This window comes from Stegodyphus dumicola, chromosome 2 (genome assembly GCF_044657685.1).
Source record: "Stegodyphus dumicola isolate Sdum_Otavi_A_Nest chromosome 2, ASM4465768v1".
Classification (NCBI taxonomy): Eukaryota; Metazoa; Arthropoda; class Arachnida; order Araneae; family Eresidae; genus Stegodyphus; species Stegodyphus dumicola.
Window position 1 is genome coordinate 38,995,729 of NC_140769.1, and position 13,617 is coordinate 39,009,345.

At 31.5% G+C, this 13,617-nt stretch overlaps 1 protein-coding gene across 2 annotated transcripts in view; it reads right to left on the minus strand.

The window, feature by feature from the left end:
* Window positions 1-13,617, minus strand: part of LOC118196693 (SEC14-like protein 2) — a 105,136-nt gene that overhangs the window by 9,326 nt on the left and 82,193 nt on the right. For both annotated transcript variants that reach the window (XM_085810612.1, XM_085810613.1), the window contains 5 exons: window positions 12,535-12,613; window positions 6,806-6,886; window positions 6,599-6,685; window positions 4,236-4,342; window positions 1,314-1,620 (listed from right to left, as the gene is read on the minus strand). In XM_085810612.1, the coding sequence (XP_085666738.1) occupies window positions 1,314-1,620; window positions 4,236-4,342; window positions 6,599-6,685; window positions 6,806-6,886; window positions 12,535-12,613 (661 nt within the window). The remainder of the gene's footprint in view (window positions 1-1,313; window positions 1,621-4,235; window positions 4,343-6,598; window positions 6,686-6,805; window positions 6,887-12,534; window positions 12,614-13,617) is intronic.

A 13,617-nucleotide genomic window follows, 5' to 3' on the forward strand; every position in this document is an offset into this window, starting at 1 on the left:
TTAATGATATTTTTCGTGACATCCGCAAGTATAGACAGAATAAAGGACTCTGTTCCCCACAAAAAAAAAAAAAAAAAAAAAAAAATTATAAAACTGATTTAAAGTGAATTCTGAAGAGAAAATTTCATGGCGTCTCTGCGTACGTTCGTATGTATGTACGTACGTACGTATCTCGCATCATTCCAAAACGAAGTAGTCTCAGAACGTTGAAATTTTGTATGTAGGACTGTTATAACATGTAGATCTACACCTCGTATTTTAGTTGCATTCGGCTGCACCAAAAGTATATAAATATATGTATATCCACTCTGTTACACGGCTCAGTAAGCTCAATTTCTTTATTTTTATATGTTTGTAAATTGTGTATTTTTTGCTTTGAAAATGACTGAATTATCATTAAAGTATCATCTTATTCCGGTTAAGGTTTTTATGTCTTTAGTAAATCTGCATGCAATATTTGTGGAGTTATCAACAATTTAAAAGTTGTTTAAGTGCAGCTAAGCCTAATGAATTTTGCGATGGCGGACATGTTCGTTTACATTTTAAACTTGGCAAAATAGCGGATTTGTTGCCAATCTAGAGAAATTAGGTTTCGCAACAACAAAGATAACACCTTCTTTTATTATTGCGAATTAAATCATGCTTAATCCATTCTGGAATTTATTCGAAGAAATAAGTGTTCCAGATTTACTTAGTAATTTTTAATATAGGTATTTTGAGTTTTTATGTATTTTTGTCTTGTCGGGAAGTGAGAACTGAATTAATTGAATGAGAAATATTGAATCGTCTGTGAAAAACTGTTCCTTTTTTGTTTTGTTTGCTTAATTTCTTTTATACATCGTTTTAGATTTATTATAGTATTTGAATAGAACAGGTGGCAATTATTAGATAATTCTTCAAATCATGTAAATTTATATGCATTATGAGTTATAATATGGACGAAATGTAACGCTGTTAAGCGAACCTAGCGCCAGAGTGTCGCTACGGTAAACAAATATAGTGAATTATAAAACGTGCATTTATTCTATTGTGGTTTATGCTTTAACGACAATGTAGATTTAATTCAATCCAGTAAGCTTAGATGAAATGCAAGAAAAAGTGCGTATAATTTATTATTCCGTACAAGGAAGTTATGTGGTGTACACATCAGATTTTTCATTAAAGTAGAAAATGCCCCTCTCAATAGTATACTCTATAATCAAATAGATATTCATAACTTCAACATAAATAAATAGAAATTTCAGTAACTTCCTCGAATGCATAATCAGACACCATCAATATTTTCAATTAAATAAATAAATGTCAGAACTTACAAGTTCCTGTCCTTTCGCATTTATACATTCCAGATTCAGATTCAAAACTTGTATCTATCCTTTGCTTCGGTATTAGTTCGATGAGTTTGTGTTCTTTCGAAGTTTTTAGGTAGAGTCCGAAGCCAATATCTCGACATTTTGTTTCAAATTCCCACTGAATAAAAGAACCAACCTCTTTAACTTCGAATTTTATATCAACACTAGAGAACCGGGTAACAATGAATTTTTTCACACCTGGAGATTTTGATAAGGATTTGGTAGATTTGGTTAAGTAGAAGCTTTCTGGAATCGGGCCTCCATGGCTTACCTGTAAATACAAAACAGGTATAAGATAAAGTGTCATATAAGGTAACACAAGGTTTAAACGATAAAGTTTAAAATTTATATTTTCTCATTTCATAACTCTTTACTTCTTTGTATAAAGTAAAGAAAGTAGCAATCGCAAAAAAATGTCTGCTACCATATGTCAATGAAAATACCCAATATGACAACTCTCGAATGCACTTGAATGCTTTTTCTGTCTGACATCTATACGTGCGGACAGAATAAAGGACTCTTCTTATAAAACGGGTTGTAAAATGGATTTATTTGGGAAAGATTTTTTTCGTGACGTCTGTACTTACGTATACATATCGCATAACTCAACAATTAGACTTACAATACTTAAATTTTGTTTATGGGACTCCTTTAATACCTAGTTGTGCACCTCCCCTTTTGGTTGCCATCTGCCTCCCCAAATGTATATATACATATATATATATATATATATGTAAGATATAACAAAATACGATGGCTGCTTTAAAAATAATTGGCAACCTCAAAATTTGGTGCTCTCCCCCTAAATTCATCTGTTCTCCCAAATTTGAGATTATTCCATAACACTGCTTGAAAAAGGTAACTAAAACTAATATTAACCAATAGCTTAGAAAACTCTCTGCACGTACGAAGTATAAATACTGAGTCACGAGCACTACTCTTCCCTTTATTCCTGACTTCTGCCATGCAAACAACTCCACGCCGCTTTTATGCTTCCCTACCTGAAACGACGTCGTAGCTTTTTATTTGTGTATATAAACATTGTTTGTATTCAACTGTGATCAAAAAGTAATTTGTCTGCCAAAGAAATAAATTTTTGATGTGCTTAAAAATAAAGATGTTGAATCGCCAAAATTAGTTTTGTCAACGACTTATTCCTGCCTTATCCACCCAGCCATGTCTACAGTCAAAAGTACCAGATTCATGAGAGCTTAGTATATTACATAAACACACACACATATATACATACACACATATATATATATATATATATATATGTATGTATACACTCACTTCTTATTCAGCTCGGTAAGGTCTGTTTACCTTGATTATTCACCTGCTCTCTCCCGGTATACAACGCAAATGTTTTCCACGTAATTACGATCCTAAAAATGTGAACTTTGGTGAAATTGAATTAAGGGATAAATTAGAAAGAGGGAATATGTTGCTTTATGTAAGGTACACTTTTTTTCTTTGGATATTAAAATTCGGTTAGGTATTTGAACCAGGTTTTATTGTGTCAGAAAAAAGCACAATAAAGTATTAGTGCCATAACTTTAGCCCTTTGACAGACCAGGCAAAATAAAACAATTCTTATATGTTGGTAGATTGTGAAATTTTGCTTTAAAGAGTTTTTAATTATGTTTTTATTATATTCCGATTAAGGATTCCTCTTTTAATTAGTCTGCATGCTGCAGTTGTAGAATTATCAGCAATTTAAAGTGGTAAGTGGCGCTTGACCTGTGCATTTGAATCTCTTAGTAATATAGTGAATTAAGTCAGTTGGAGCACCAACTTCAGAGTCTTTTTGCCCGTTTGGACAAAAAATTAATTTTAGTGCACCAAAATTGATTTTCTCTGTCCTTTGGCCGAATTGCATCTTTTTGTTTAGAAACTCTAATTTTAATAGTAAGAATGTTTTGAACTGTTTTTAATTGTATTTGGTGTTTTAGGTTTTGCTGTATTTCATAATTTTTAACGAAGATGTTTTGAGTTTTTATATACTTTTGCCTTGCTGTAAAGTGATAACTGACCTGATTGAATGAGAAATCTATCTCTCATGAAAATCGAGGAAATAAGTTTAAATGAAAAGCAGCAAAAAATGTGTATAATTTATTGGGCCTTACTAGGATGCCATGCGGTCAGATTTTTTTATATTTTTAATTTTTCGAAATGTTAATGGCAATAAGATTTTTCATCAATATTTATCAATGACATTGAGCTTAGTTTTAATTTACTGTTTAGACCTTAATACCTTAACTGTTTTTATAATAAACCGAGTCATTTATATGGACTCTCTGGTTTTCGGGAGCTGCAAACAGGAAAAGTCAGCTATGCTCTCCTTGGAATTCGAACTGTGGAATTTTTAATTGCTGGCGGCACAAGCGTACAGCTTACATCGCAAACGCATGCGCAACAAAATGCAATAAATCTATACATTTAAAAGAGAATGAAAAATTATTTTTAAGTTCATTAAAAAAGAACCTTCTCCAATTAAAAATGAATGATTATGCATATGGTCAACTACCTTAACGGGTTCAGTAAGAACATCAAATACTTTTGTAGAAATTACTTTTGTACCATAAATAAATCTGCGAACAGCAAATACCTGCTGGCGCCGAACTTCGAGTGTTATATCATACATAAATTAGGGAATTTACGTTATTTCCTTAATCGAATATAAAACATCTGAAACTTTTGCCATCCAGCTCATGTTCTATGTAGCCTGTAAATTCTGCAGTACTTTTGCCCGGAAATATCAAGAGTGCAAAAAGAGGAAAGACTTAATATCTCACGACGTCGACCGTATTGACGAAAGTAATCAGTACCAAGCTAAGCATTGATAAGTCAAACTTTTATAATAAGTATTAATTTATATATACTCACAAACGAGTTGCAGTTGGGATTACCATCTGGATCAGTTCTTTTACCTCCTAGAAAAGCAGGCAAGACGTCATCATCAATATGTTGTAACAAGATTTCTTGCCACCCTTCTGCAATAAAAAGATTTTATTTCAAAGTCAAGAAAGAAATGCTTGTGGAATGCATCATTTTCTGAAAACGTGAGCAGCAATAAAAGGGTCGACATGAATCGAGAAAAATTAATACATAAGTTATGTATTTATATATGCTCTGAACTTAAAATAGCATGAAAAAGTGTCGATGTATAAATTTATCCAAACTGTCTTAAGCAATTTATTGTAAAAGTTACATTACTTGAATCGCTTGTTGTTTTTAAACAAAACTCTTTTAAATTTTTGTTTTAAATTAATATTTATCTTAATTATACTTAGAAAAATTAAGCTTTTTATTAATTGATTTAAAATTAAAAAACGTTTGTATAATTCCATACTATTTTAATGAGATAAAACTACTAGAACCATAAAGACAGTCAGTGAAACTTATTGTAGACTGACTATAACTGCAGAAAACTCAGAGTGGATATACTTAAAATTAATAGTTAATCACAAACGTAGAGTGAAGTTTTAGAAGAATAACCTATTTTTATGAGGTTAAACAGAAGGTCGAATTCACTTTATGAAAATGATTTTGATAATTACTTTTTATACATAAGCCCGTATTTCTTGAGACGATTTTCTCATGTTTGATGAACTTGATTCTTGGTTATAGCTCTAACTCGAAATTTCCGTTAAAGTAAACTTTTCCTTAGCACTGATCTCTCAAATTTATCCCACTCCCCTTAAGTAGCTTTCCAAAGTCCCTTCAGTATTCTTGAATGCTGTTATCCTAAGGATCTTTTTAACAAATCTAAAGCGCAGAAATACATAATAGACGCTTCAGGTGCTTTTAAAGATATATCATTAAATGTGATGCATTTTATTCTGCTTCTGATTCTTTCTTTGCTTAATAAACGGGAGTTGTCTTAGACGTGTGACTAGAGGCGATTTGTCCATATGAAGCTCGACATTACTGGTGTCCTTTCCATATAAAGCTGGAATTTCTTCTTCAAAAATTGGATGTGAGACTTTTTTCACTTTTTAATTTGGGTCCATCAGCGGTCGAGCCGTAAAGACGCTGAACGCTGGTAGTTCGGTCCGAGGTTCGAGTCCCCCGAACGGGCTGGCTGCATGGGTTTTTCCGTGGTTTTCCCCATGTGTAACGTGTATAAGAGCCAGTTTCCCTTAGAAAGTCCTCCACGAAGGCATCCATCCCTCTAGGCAGATAGCCTTCGTGTACTTTGCCATAATTGAATAATCCAATCCAATCCACTTTTTAAGTTGCCATGGTAACGGAGTCCTGCAATTATGATGAATCCCGTTGGAAACCTTTCTGTGCAATCATGAAGCCATTTCATACAATCATTTTCTTCAACTGTGTAACAAAAAATTATCTTTTTTACGGCAGTTACATGAATATCCTCATGCCGTCAATTATTATCACAAATTTCCATTTATTAGCAACTAGTTGTCTTTTATCTAATTCTCTAGACTTTGTTTTATTCTTTGGCAAAAGCAGATGAACTTTAACTTAAAACATCATTTTAACTTCAAATCTTTATGAATGGGTGTACTTATAGTGCCACAACACATTCCCAGCTCCCATACATTAGATTTTTAAATCGGTGGAGTTTCTTTCACGACTAGAGATTTAACTTTCTTGACATTTGCCGTAGTCTAACGGCGTTAGGATACAACGGCCTTTGTTGTCAATTTACTTCTTTACACGAAGTAAAGAAAGTACTGCAGTCACAAAAAATGTCAAATTTAAAAAAAAAATCGAAAAATAACGAAATCTAACTTTTAGTGCTGTCTCCCGTTTCCTATACTTATAATTAGGAACGTTTTAAAACTATACGATATTTGACTTCTACGCGACAAGACTTGACCGTCATATTTAATATAAAATTTTGTAATTTTTATGCCATTATCAACTTAATGGATAGGTTAATCAAGTTAGAAAAATTCGAGAAAATAAGTTTAAATGAAGTATAGCAAAAAAGTGTATAATTTAATATGCCGTACAAGGAATCCATGTAGTGTCCACACCTGATTTTGGTTTTCCCAAAATGCAAGAAAAAATGTACAGCAATAATAGTTAATTTATATCTTTGTTCATAAAAAACAAAGCGCGGCTTATCGAGAATCGGTAAGGTTTACATAGGTTACGCGAGTTATGCCGCGATTACTCATGATTAGCGCTAAATTATGTTGCATATAACTACAGAAAAATCTTTTAAGAACAGTTCCTATAAATACTAAATTTAGATAAGAAACTTTGGACATACTCACCTCTACCAAAAACCTGAATTTTTTCTATAAGAACACTGGCTAAGACTGGTTTGATAACACTAAAAAACATCTGAAAATATATGGAAGCTGTAAAAAAAGAAGCAATAAGAACTAAAGGTTTTATCCTTTATATACCTAAATTATGATGAAAAATCTGATACATTTAAAAAATAATAATCTTAGGGTTAATTAAGAAATTTTACTTACTGTTGATGATAAAAACAGCCTTTATTCTTTCTGGATAGTTATCTTGAAACATGCTGGCACCCATTACATACATATCAAGAACTTTAAAAAAAAAAATTTAATAAAAATCATACATATTATTCATGTAGGGTGTTCACGCAGGAATTACTCCCTTCCACCAAAATAGCTTTAAGAGCGAATACAATTTATGCTGAAATTTGAACACAAAGCTTCTTCACAATTACATCGATATCGCAGAGGATCCTGAAAATTTTCATTATTGGTACCCAAACAGAACTGAAAAAAACGTTGGATATTTTCAAATGAGCGTTTATGCATCCCGATGTTTATTACATCAATTACCTTGTTTTTGAGTAGCTGAATTATCCTGGGCTAATTGTTTTGTGCAATACTTTTAAGATGATTTCATAAATAATAATTAAATATTGTGAAATAGGGAAACGGAAGAAATTTCAAATTTCAGCCAAGCTGCCATCAAAAATATAGCCCGCCGCATTATTCTGATGGTAGAAGCTATTCTATATATCGGTGGCATTCAGTTGATCCGCAATTTGTAAAGGTATTGAGATACACTTATGTTTGTTTAAAGAGTATGGGACTGCTTATTTAGTAATGCATATTGCAACATGCAATATGTTTGCTGTTTTTTATGAGATGCACTCGTTTCTTTTGACCGATACGAGCATTTACACTCACTTATATTCGAATATTCTGTGAATTTATATAATCTAGAAGGCCTTCGTGTTTTAAATCACTAGTATTTAATATACCTGGATTTTGATTGACAAATTTCTAAACCATCGGCAATAATGTATTTGTTTAGCTTCCTCACTTATCACAACTCATGGTTAATTTTAACACGTTATGGTTCAACATACCCATTTTGGCAAGTGTCTACCTGGTGGAATAAGATACTCCTGTTTGTTATACGTAAGGCTTCTTGCTGATACAAATTTCTTCGTATGATTTGAATCCATGGGCTTCGAAGCTGGTGTTTGCCTGTAAATTTTTTGTAACGTCTTTTAAAAGAGCTAAACTCACAATATCTTCGAAGGTAAACTCTAGATTGGTTATTGTGAATACCAAAATGCCCTCGATGCCAGCGAACGGATAAGGGAAATAATGGAGAAGCATTCTCATCAGTAACCATGCATTATAGCACTATTTCGATACATCAACTAAATGGCGTATATATTGGAAGTCGAATGCAAAGCTTTTTCTACTAAAAATTCAGCCCCAGATATTTTTCTTTTTTAAAACTGTATTATGGAAGGTATTTTATCAGAGGGTAAATTTCCGTGGGAATACTCCTGTAACCAAAATATATATAATTACATAAAATAATTTTAAAAAGGTAGTATTAAATACAATCTAAGTAATTAAAATACAGCAGAATTCCACCTGTCTACCTATTATTAAAGCCTTCTGGATAGGCAGCATATTCATTCCATATCCACTAGTCTAAATCTAAAGGCCACTCAAAGCATTTCCTGTCTTTTATCCATGTAATGTATAAAGTAAACGAGAGGAATGAGCATTATTATCATACGTTAATGTGTTATTCTTCAATTTGATGAAAAAATATTCAAAATTTAAATCGTTCTATGAAACTACTATTTTTGAGAAATAAACCACATAAATGACTAACATGCCCGCGAGATTTCCATAAATTAATTTTAGATTCGCAAACATTTCAAACTTTCCCTTTAATATGTATTTTTGTTTCTGGAAACACCTTAAATCTTCTAACTTAAACGCTGGTCTCCTTTCCTTTGTACCGTATGTAAATGCACATTGCTGCAGTATGGCTTTAGCTGAGTTACAAGCTTGAAAAATTCGTTTGGCAAATGTTGTGGCTCTATCTTGGGTTGAAGTATGGGTCCATATATGTGTACGAGAAGAAGCAGTACCATGAACTAGACATTTAATCAAAGAAAATATATATTTTGGGAAATTTTAGCGAAAAATATTTACTTGCGTCCTACAAAGTTTCATGCTTAATTGGTAAAATGAAATGCCGTACACGATTTTAAAAGATCTTGCATTACTACTGTTTTTAAAATGGTAGAAATACTTCGCGAAAGTAAATGAAACGATGAAATTCGGAAAATGTCTTTCCCCCCCCCCTTTTCCAATTTTTTTTTTTTTTTTTTTCCGCCAGTAGAATTTCTGAAATTAAGAACAACCAGGTTGAACGATTTATTATTAGACTTAAAGAAAGCTCAAACTTTACAATTACACTTAAAGAGAGCTCAAATTACCACTGATATTACAAAAAATAGCTCAGTCATTCGTATATGTCAGATACATTTATAAAGATCATTGATAAAGAATAATTATCTTGATTATCTTGCCTTGAATCCTTTGCAAGAATATATAAGAAAGGAAGACACAGATAGCAATGTAGATGAATTAAAAAAGTGGTTTAGAATGAAACAATTAGCTTGGAGATGCACAGATGGTGCAAAAGCGATGGCGAGCGAAAATACTAGTTTAAAATTGTGCGTTGAAACTGCTGGTAATTAAGAATCATATAATTTTTACACACTGCTTATCCATCGTGAAGTACTTGCAGCATACAGATTAGTAACAGAATTAACCAGAGTGCTTCAGGATGCTGAAGTTATAAATTTTATTAAAACCCTTGCCCTTACCAGCTATTCATTTTTTAATTTCTGTAAAGACATGGACTCTGAATACAAAAATGTATCATTACACGCAGAAGTGAGATTGGTGTCAATAGGGCGAAATTTAAGATTATTATTATTACTAAACTAAGAAATTATTATATTTTAAGCCGAAGCAATATCCAGTCTCGCTGCTGTTTTTTAAAATAACTTAGGGTTATCAAAAGTCTTTATGATCTACTTTCGAGAAACTAAACTATCTCACAATCACGACTTGTCTCGAGGAAAACATAATAACACATTTAATTTGAATGATAAAAATTTACATTAATAGGAAAAGAGAGCGGAAAATAATTCACTTGAAACGTCTCTGACATCGACAATTTTGTAACCGAAAAAATAATTGTAGAATTTTATTTGTAGATTAATTGTAGGTCACCCCAAAAACCTACAAACATAGTTTTGAAAACTTTTTATGTCGAATTTTGATTTCAGAAAGTTATCTTAGAACTTTATGTCGAATTTTGATTTCAGAGAAAGTTAGCTTAGATTCAAAATCATTTTAACCAACATTAATGAGATTAATCTAATGCCATATAAAGCTTAAGAAACACTTGCTGAGCTACTGAGTGACTCGAAACTTGAGCTTCTACAAAAATCCTTCACTGAAATTGTAGACCGGAGCTAAAACTGAATTTCTCAAAATTTGTGAAATGACATTAACCCTTTTTGCATACAAATAATCTAGAAAAGTTAAAAGAAAATGTTTGTATTTTTTCTACTTAAAATAACCTTAGTAATAATTTTTAAAAAATTATTCAGATTTCGTTTTGAATAATTGCTACAGTTTATTCCCTACAGTGGACAGCATGCATATACGTACATGCATACAAATCTCTTCCCAACTATTTATGGTCATTGCATTTGAAATCATTTCCTGCCTTGTTTGCAGTGATCACTACCATCTTCTAAATGGTAAATCTACATTGGTATGGTACTTCTAATGGTAATCTTAATGGCTTGATAAGCAGTACATTTGGGTTTCAATTCACTCTTTTCGGTAGATCTTTATCTACTCACTCCACAATTTTCTCAAAATGACATTTAAATAAAATATCTAAAATTACTAATTATGAATAAAAAATGGCAGTATAAGAAAATGTAAGCAATATTATATAATGTTTACTATGAGAAATTGTACTAACTTGGAAACAAAAATAGCAGCCATTTTCCAAATAGCAATGCTTTACTTAGTAATGCTATACAGCCATCTATGATCGACAGTTAAAAGTGCTAATAATATAGAATGAGTAAACACAGGAATGGAAACTGTTAAGGCATCTACAGAAGAATAAACAAATTAAAACTTTTATCTACTAGAGTGGACATGATGCAACAAAGGGTTAAGTATTCTTCTCCTACTGAGTACCACATACGCTTGTGAAAGGACGTTTTCAGTTTTAACCATTATTAAGTCTAAGAAGATGAAGATGCTTTACGTCTAGTAGCGTCAAATATTGCACAAAGATTTTAAATTGTTACGCAGTATAAAAAGAAGCACATCTCAATAAAGATGATTTTCTTTCAATAATAGTTGCATATTTGAAACAAATACTAAAACTAGTCCTTTACATATGCACACTATTTAAAGAAATAAATTATTTATTGCAAAATATATTTTTTATATCTTTATTTTATAATTAATATCTGAGGGCACGAAAAAGTCTCGATAATAAAAAGGGATTGCGAATAAAATGCATTCAAGAAGCGCTGGTCTGTCATAAGATCAGGTAATTTCACTCTCAGAAAGTAAGCATTCGGGTCACGTTTTATTTTGTTTAACGCTTCGACAGATTTGATGTCTGTCAAATGACGTATGCATTTTTGGGGGCCTGCGTCAATACTTTCCGCAGAAGTGATGAAGAAAGACAATGAACAATATTTTAAAAACTTCCAAATCTAAAGCAGCAAGGAAGAATTTCATCAATGCTCAAGGTAGCAGGAAAACAGTATACCTGTATAAGTAATATTTTTCCTGTCATGACTAAGGAAATAAAACAATGGTTATGGGGGATGCATAAAGCACAAATTTATTATGTAGGCTGATTCACTATTAATAATTAAAAATAAACTTAAAAATTATAGTTAAACTATAACATCTCCAGATTTTTTAGAAATATTATCCAGATTGCTTCCTAATTCATTCCGATTTTCGTTATTATATAACATTTCCGTAAAGAAACTGCTTTTGAGTGTTTTTACAGTGCTTTCTAAAGTAATCAAGCAATTACACGCAGTTTATTTTATTATAAAATAGTGTTCTATTCGAGATAATCCATTCAATGAAAAACTGACCTTTAACCTGAGTTTCTATTTAGAAAAGATAGATTCAGAACAATCATGTATTCATTTATTCTTTCTCAGTACTTTGTCCAAATGTTGTGGTATTTAAAGATATTTAGCTCCTATCTATCGAAGTGCTGTCGATCATAACTCAGATGGAGATGAAGCTTTATAACCTTTGTTAAATAATCCAATCTCATCGAGGCCTTCGTAATTTACAGTTGTAAATATTATGCCTCTAACATTTTGCTGTATAAGCACTTGGCGAAATCTCCTTGTAAAGTGTAATGTGTTTAAATATTTATATTAAAAGGTAGTTTCTCCTTCCTCCCAGCATGCCTTCATGGTGTAACACACTAGGAGCCTATTTCAAGAGATTCAGGTTAGAGTCTCGGGGAGGGCTTTGCTTTTTTTCATGTCTCCTTCTTCAAAAAATCCTAATGACTCCCCAAATTTTTTTTTTTTTTTTTTTTTTTTTGCATGTTCAATGTGCATAGTTCAGCATTAGTTTCATTATTATTCTGTGCATCGCAAGTATAACAGTTTTAAAAGTCAAGGTGATTATAAATGCATAAAGAGATGACAATTATTCAATAAAAATTAATAATTTGAATTAAAATCAGTAAGACTGGTGTTAACTCCTGTATTTTAAAAATACAGCGAGGGAAAAAATTTAAGAGAACAGAAGCGAAAATCTTATATAATTAAAAAGCTACTTTAAACAAACTATCAGCCTGAATTTAATAAAGAACAACTTACCCTTCTTACTCGTTGCAGTGGTAAATGATATTTTATCGAAGTCATAAATGTATGTAATTTGTGTCAGAAGTTTACCTAACTAAAAGCAAATAAAAACATAATAAAAATTAAATTAATATTTAAAACTGCGATTAACCTTACGAAAGAAATATAAAATAAACAGAGTATAGTAAATTTATAAAATAATACAAATACAAATTTAGTAATATTTCAGGATTTTTCTGCTTTTTTCGCTTGAATTTATCTTTTACATAAAAATTAAACAGTGAAAAAGAAACATTACTGTTCTTTAATGAATTGTGAAATTCAGCCTTTAATTAACATTGATTTTAAATGGTAAAACTAAGTTCTTTTCTAAAACAAATCATGCTGTTTTTCAAATTGCGTTAAAATAATTTTTGTTGTAAAGAAAAAAAAAAAAAAAGAGACTATGCCCGTTGTGTTGTGACGAGACAATTGATAAACATTGCAGCAAATGAAAATACCCAATCTTAGGAGCAGATATATTTTAATTAGATTTTAAGCTCCACTTTCACAAAACATAATAAACACACGGACATAACAAAGAAACAAAATTACACTAAACAAAACATTGACTGATCGCTACGACTACATCATTAATACTGTGCTCCCAGAGGATCATGGGAGTGGCGTTAGCTGGCTAAGAATGTAGCGTCCTCTAGTGCATCAAAAGAGAAGGTATCAGTAAATATACCCGTTACAAGACTAGTTTAATTTTACGGATATAAAAATCGAAAATTCATTCGAGGTTGCTGTTTATTGTTAAATAACTCTTGGTTAATTCTTTAGGGAACTAAATTTAGCTATCCGCTTTTAAATTGCAGGTGGGTATAAGACATAAAATGAATTTACTTTGTGCTGTAATGGTTAAAACTTCCGTCCAGCAACACTAAGATTCCATGATCGGATCCGGAAGGTAGCACAATTTATTTTCAAATACTTCTGGGTCCAGGATTTCTCTTTTCCACACTGAATTATTAGTTCATGAATTCGTCTGCAGTGTTCTGGATTATTTAAAACAAAATGACACTGAAGTGTTTACATCTCGACTTTGTTTCCTGT